Source organism: Mus caroli, chromosome 3, assembly GCF_900094665.2.
Source record: "Mus caroli chromosome 3, CAROLI_EIJ_v1.1, whole genome shotgun sequence".
NCBI lineage: Eukaryota > Metazoa > Chordata > Mammalia > Rodentia > Muridae > Mus > Mus caroli.
Window position 1 is genome coordinate 83,450,982 of NC_034572.1, and position 6,996 is coordinate 83,457,977.

Consider the following 6,996-nt stretch of genomic DNA (forward strand, 5'->3'; position numbering starts at 1 on the left):
ACAAACCAACCAACCAACCAACCAACCAACCAACCAACCAACCAACCAACCAACAAAGAAATGTGTGTATTAATTTCTGTCATTTTGTTAATTTCATGGTCTTTTCTATCCCAGCATTGCTTATTTGTGTTTATTCTTCTCTCCACACTGAAGTATTCCTTCTGTAGCCTCTGTAGAATTGGGTTAGGAGTCATAGGTTCCTTTAATTTGTTTTTATCGTGAATTATTTTTATTTTTCTTCAATTTTAAGATACTAGACTTTTTATATTGCAGCTCCAATACCCTCTTTCATTCTGTGTTTCTAATGTTTTAAATATAATACAGTATGAAAATTTTATTTTTTTGTCTTATCTATTTGGTGTTCTATAGACTTCTCCTGAATGGACAGCTCTCACTCCAGGTTTGGGAACTTTTCTTCTATGATTTACTGAACATATTTTCTAAGTCTTTGCTATGGCAATCTCCTTCTATGCCTCAGAGGTGAGATTTTTCTTATGGTGTTCTCCAAATCTCTCTCTCTCTCTCTCTCTCTCTCTCTCTCTCTCTCTCTCTCTCTCTCTATATATATATATATATATATATATATATATATGCACTATGTGTATACATACATACATACATACATACATACATACATAGTGCCTGAGGAGTCCCTGGGGCTGGATATGGTGAGTTCCAGAGTAGGGAAAGGGGCCAGAAGCAGGTGGTGGTCCCTGAAAGCAGCCTTAAGCGTGTGCGATCTTAGAGGATGGGGTCAGGAAGGAAGTGCAGGTAGCATAACCTGGTGTCTGAATCACTTTTGGTGCAGAGAGAGTCCCTGGAGGAGGTGAGTTCTGATCAGGGAGGGAGACAGGCCAGGGGGAGGTGAACAGAGTCCCTGGGGGAGGTGGGTTGTGATCAGGGAGGGAGACAAGTCAGGAAGAGGTGCTAGCATTTGGCAAGCAGCTAGTTATTGGATCTTCATTCCACATGTGATAACTAGAGGTGAAATACAAAATATTATAGAGTATTTGTATAAATACTAAAAGGGTTAATTCCATGATTTACCTGTGCATCTAAATTATAGACATTACAGTGGTGAATATTTTCTTTCTTTCTTTCTTTTTTTGAGTATTTTCTTAATTATTGCTTAAAACCTTTATTTAGTTAGTCTATTTCTTGAGATAAATTACCAGTGAATGATGGACGAATCAAAGATATTTAATAAAGATTTTTAGGGTTCTAGCTTGGCATTTCCAAATAGTTGAGAAAATTGAGCCATATTTTTAGCCTAGAAAGACAATAGGGGTTCGATAAGCCACTTGTCTGTTGAGGAAATTGTGTCGTTAGAGGAATGCAAACTGGAAAAGGTACTGGGTTATGTATTTGCTATTATTAAGTGTGTCTTTATGCTATGGTTGTTGTGGTGCTGGGACTGAGCCCTGGGACTCTAGGACACTTACTCTGTACCTTCAATTTCTGGGGAACTTTCTGGGATACAGAGGAGACTCTCAATCAGTTGCTTGATCTTTGGCGCCACCTTCTGGGAGATACACTCATCAGCCTGCGCGGTCCTGTGTGCTACTTGGGCTGAGATGGTCAGACAGAAGCTGCCACTGAGAGAAGGCTTGTACTGGGGTGAGATGAAGAAGGAGAGTTAATTTGCCCTTCATAGTTAAGTGGCACTTGTGTAGAGACCAGATGTACAGGTCTGGACTACTTAGTAGAGTTAGTTCTAGGTTGCAGTTCGTTATTTCCTAATGGTCTAAACTGATCCTAGCACTGTGTGTGTTTGTGTGTGTGTGTGTGTGTGTGTGTGTGTGAGAGAGAGAGAGAGAGAGAGAGAGAGAGAGAGAGGGAGGGAGGGAGAGGGGGAGAGAAAGAGAGAGAGTGTAGGTCTTGACCTCCACACATCATCCAGACTACTAAAGCAATATCTTAGCTCTTTACACTTAGAAAGTCAAGGTTCAGCACTGGCTAGGTGTACAGAGCCTTTACCTTTCATGTGTTTGCTACCCAGAGCTTTGCCCTTTTAAGCACGCATGCGTACCATGTCAACTCCATGTCTAGAGCAGGCCATACTGTTCCATCCCTCCAAGCCTTTGCTTGCACAGTCCCCTCTGCCAAGAGCTACTCTATTCTCCAGAGTAACTCAACATTTATTTTCAAGACACTGCTCAAATAGCACCTCCCTAAGTTGTCTTCCCCAATTATTTTTTTCTGGGAGGAGGTGGCCCTTGATGGGTACCCTGATTGTCCTATACTTGCCTAGGGCACATGGTGTCTATATATAACTGTCAGCCCTGTTATTCAACCCCATCCTGTGAGCAAGCTGGCCAAGTGTCTTATTCATGTTGCCTAGTAGAGGGCCTGGCATGCTGCAAATACTCATGAAATATTTGTTGATTGAGTGGATGAATGTGATTCATTACTGTGGACTTCGGAGGTTCACTAATTGAGGTAGAGTGTCCAAGGAAGCTGTTTTTAAGGATGTCCCTGGGGCTAGGAGGTGGGGTGGGATAGTGAGCTCTGATTGGAGGCAGTGGATGTATAATGAAACCTTGGTGATTCTTAGGTTTTTCAGGTCCTGGAGGTGGGTCCCTAAAGCCAGGAGTATGACGATGTCATCCTAGGAATGCAGTTAAGGTTTGGTCCTGCTGTAGAAGAACCTGTGGTAAGCCACTCACTGGCTGTCATAAATGGGTGGGCAGGGAATGGGCAGGATGTCTAGCATGGTAGAAGTTTCCCTCCTCAGAAGTCTGCCTTTTGTCTGATTTCCAGGATCGTACAGAGGCCAGGCTGTGGATGCTGAGCAGCCCTGCACCAAGAGCAACAGGTCAGTGTCTCCTTCAAGACGATCTTGGGGGGTGGTGTGGGCTGTGCTGGGTATGTGCAGCTCTTAGAGAGCAGAGACCTTCAGCTTGTATGTTATGGAGAACATACACAGTATGAACAAGTGCTCCAACAACAGAACTGTGGCCTCAAAGTGGTTTAAAATCCCAGAGGACAAGGGTGTCTTTGGCCTTGTCCACAAATACAAGAATTCAAGGCCAATTCTAGGTGTAGCAGCTGTGTAATTTTGGTAAATTCCCTAGCCTTTTTGGATTTCATTGTCCCTCCAGGAGAATAGAATCATGATGATCAACTCCTCAGGGTCCTGTGAGGATTAAATGGAATGAGGTTTGAGATACGTTGCCTATCATCTATCTGGTCCAGAAGAAGCGGGATGTATGGTTGATATGATTGTTGTTTGCACAGGGTTTAGGGAAGGCTGTTACTTCCTATCACCTCTATGGAGTGAGCGGCCATGGGCATCAGATGGACAGTGCATAGAGTTGTGAGAAGGCCACAGGATAGGGCTCACAAGAGCATAGACTTATGCTGAGGGGTGTGTGGCAATGCCTAGAGAAGATAACATGTCAGTGGTAGGGACAAAGGTGTCAATGGCTGTGCTGACTGTCTGTATATTCCAGTGAGAAAACGCACGAACAGCACAATGCCCAGTCTGATTCTCCTGAGCAGTATAATTACCTTAATGTTCTGCTGGTCCCATCAAGTAGTTTATTGTAGGGGAAGGGATCTTGCCTCTTTGAGGATTTCAACATCTTCATTGTACACAACCAAAACAGTGCCTTGCTTCAAACCATCTTTAGTTTGTTCAGATCTTGACTATTAGCGACGAGGAGACCACTCCTGGACCCAGGAAGGCCCTCAGTTCCAGTGAAGGGACTCACTCTTAGTTCAGGCAGGTTCAATAGCGGGCAGAGCTATTGAACCAAATTCACATGGGACCAGCAGGGGTCCAAGGAGGCCTCTTTCTGATGCAGCGCAGGGAAGTGGGTGGGTGGGTGGGGAGTGCTGGGGGCAGGGGAGATGTCTCCAGGAGGAAGAATCCCTCCAGTTAGCAGATCTGATTCTTCTTCCTCCTTACAGACTCTCTGCTGTCCCAGAGCCTCCTCCTCTGCTCTGCTGATCTGCCTGTACCCTGCAGGGTCCATCAGTCATGCCAGACACACCAGTGGAGGACTCCCTCTTCCAAATCATACACTGCTTCCATCACTATGCTGCCCGGGAAGGGGACAAGGAGACCTTGTCCCTGGAGGAGTTGAAAGCTCTGCTCTTGGATAGTGTGCCTCGCTTCATGGACACCTTGGTATGTTGGGTCTGGGGCTGGAGTGGGAGATGAAGAGAGAACCAAAGTGCCCAGAGAGTGCTGTTTATTGGATTGGAAGTGAGCAGTGAGGTGGTAGGTGGGAGGAATTGACGACTCCCAGGAGAATCTCCTGTTCCTAAAAGGAGGATGGAGGGGGAGGATGGAGGGGGAGGATGGAGGGGGAGGAGGGAGGGCGTGCAGAGGGCACGGTTTGCTTTATTTCCTGTCCTTCACTCCTCTGAAGTCACCAGCTTAGTTTCACTCCAGTACCCTGAAGAGCTCATCTCTGAGTCTACAGCCTGACACCACACCTTTGGATTCTTCTGCCTTCTGTGTCCTGAGAGCATGACAGGCTCAGAGCTGTTCTCTGTTCACAAGCCACTTTAGTTAGTGACATTGCCACAAACTCAGACTCTCTCTATAAGTCCTCAGAGCAAAAGTCTCTTCACCAGCATGTCTGCCATGAGTCTAGAGTAGGTAATTTAGGCTGTGGAGACTGCCCTAATCTGGTGGTCATGGGAAATATAACCTCTTCCCCTTCCCATGCCTAGGGCTTCTTAGAGTCAGATGGAGCCAGCTTCAGATCCTGCCTGGCCTTATAGAGCCTGCTCATCCAGTCTGTGATTAGCTCTAATCCTCAGCCATTGTGCTTCTTAGGGACTGCATGTCTGAAGGAAAGCGAGGATGCTGTCTTCTGAAGTCTTTGGTGTCCCAGGCTTTCTGGCCTGCCACCTTTCGAGGAAATGAGAGTCTGCTCATTTTTGTAAAATATTTCCTTCACTTACTTCCAGGCTTTGAGAAAGAGCATAAAGACAACTTCATTCTTTCTGCAATGTTCCTCTGAGGGCTTAGAAGATAGTCAGAATAGGAGTTCCTTGCTAACTGTTTTAAGAAAAGATTTCCCTTCTGGGAAGAACTCCTTGGGACTGACTGCCTTGGATTGCCCAGGCCTGCAATCATAGAACCCGTAGAATTGCCTTTGCTGAAGGGCTCTTGGGGACAGAGACAAGGGCATAGCCAGTAGACTTAGTGAGGATGAGTGTTGATAAGGGAGCTGAGGAGAGCCCATCAGATGTAGAAAGACTTGTTCTCTGGATGTGATGGGGTTATAGGATGGTGGGGCTGGTAAGGGGAGAGAAGCTGCTGATTTCCGACAGGGATGAGGGGCTGCCCTCTAGGTCTGAAGCTATTTACAGATGTGTTACCCTCCTTCCCACAAACACTTCCCAGATGATCCATTCTGTGCATGAGCATGCCCACATATACCAGGAAAATCTTGCTGAAACCTGCTTTTTCTGCCCTCCCCTCATTTTCTACCATGTCCTCCATCTCCACCTGTCTCATATCTTCTTTGTAAGAACCCCAGCTGTCCTCACATTCCTCTCCCATCTCCAACAGTCCTTTCCATTGCCATTTGGATCTTCAGCCTCAGGGTTCTCAGCTTGGATATCCTGGGCAGCTTCTGTGGCCATTTCTCTGCCCTAGTCCATTTTCCGCATACAATAGATGAACCAGATAGTGTTTCTAGGTAGGTAGTAAAGCATGCAGATATCTGCCTGACTTGGACGGTCCTGTGTGTATGCATGGGAACAGGTAGACTTTCCCCTTAAGGAGCTCTTGGTATGGAGAAAGAAGACAGTGCCTTCCCTTCAGGAAGCCTATACAAGCATCTCTTGTGGAGCGCTTACAGTGCATTTGGGAAGACAGCACAGACACAGACTGTAGGTGAAGTGGTTCTGGGGACTCCAGGCTGCTGGACTTCAATTCAGGAATTATTTACAGTTCTCTTTTGAAAAGACTATTTTTTTGGTTTCTGTACCCATGCCACTCTAGGTGGCATTAACTCAAGGTGTCCATTAACACCAGTGCCTCTTCAGCCTGATTTTGTAGTACGTGATGATTTTGTCATAGGGGGACCATGCTGCTGTAATCCCCTTCAACCCCAGCAGGAGGAGCCTGGAGGATGCACAGTGTGTGTTTATGATCCTCTTTGTGTTTGGCAGGGCCGCAGGCAGCCATACTACATCACAGAGCTGTTCCGGGTGGCTGACAAAAACAAGGACAACCAGATCTGCTTTGATGAGTTCCTGTACATCTTGGGCAAGCTGGTGAAGGACTATCATCTCCAGTTCCACCGGCAGTTGTGTGCACACTACTGTACTGAGCACAGCCTCTACTAGAGGGAGGACAGGCAGTCTCTCATCACCAGAACCTCTCCCCGAGACATGACCTGACCATGAACAGTGTACAGAACTCAGCAATGTATTTCTTCTTAGGTGTGTACACATACATACAAACAATATCACAAATATTTCTGGGAAGTACTCAGGTCATGGTTCTGGGTATCCCTTAATGTTCAGTAAAAGAAGTTTAGTTTTTATTATCAGGAACATTGTTTTGGGCAGAAGACATGGCTCCTGCCTTCAGTGATACCTTGCTTCATGGGGGAATACCGGCCTTGAATCCAAGGTGCCCTTATCTGATGCAAGACACCCAGGCTTGCTAACAGAAATCTTATCTGAGGTGTGAGATGACCTGCTGTCTGATCTCAAGTCTATAAGGAAGGGGCTCTTCTCTGGGCCAGGGTCCCCTCTGAGAAGGAAGTAAGACTCCCAATGATGCTATTGACTGATCATTCACTGCACATGCGGGATAGGGGGGAGGGGAGCCACATGGATAATGATGAATAGAAGGAGTCCTTTTGTGAGTCTGCACACACAGGAGATTGGGAGGACAGGAGATACCCAGGACCAGGAAGGGGAGGAGGAAGTGTTTCAAGAAGATATAATGGCACCAGAGACCCAGATGGTATGCCTGGAACAGTGGAGAGCACTCTTGAAATAAATGTCCAAGGGGAACATATG

At 46.2% G+C, this 6,996-nt stretch overlaps 1 protein-coding gene across 1 annotated transcript; it reads left to right on the top strand.

Annotated features, from left to right (window-relative positions):
- Positions 1-2,590: 2,590 nt before the first annotated feature.
- Positions 2,591-6,606, top strand: LOC110292022 (protein S100-A15A). Its single transcript, XM_021159181.2, has 4 exons — positions 2,591-2,653; positions 2,761-2,815; positions 3,913-4,132; positions 6,136-6,606. The coding sequence occupies exons 3-4, from the start codon at positions 3,983-3,985 to the stop codon at positions 6,310-6,312; spliced, it is 327 nt and encodes a 108-aa protein (XP_021014840.1). The 5' UTR covers positions 2,591-2,653; positions 2,761-2,815; positions 3,913-3,982; the 3' UTR covers positions 6,313-6,606.
- The last annotated feature ends 390 nt before the right edge of the window (positions 6,607-6,996 follow it).

Bases quoted from the DNA above. Each gene is read 5' to 3' on its own strand.
- LOC110292022 (XM_021159181.2), top strand. From the start codon at position 3,983: ATGCCAGACACACCAGTGGAGGACTCCCTCTTCCAAATCATACACTGC. The intron at 4,133-6,135 runs GTATGTTGGGTC...TGTGTTTGGCAG, and splicing joins CTCGCTTCATGGACACCTTG to GGCCGCAGGCAGCCATACTA.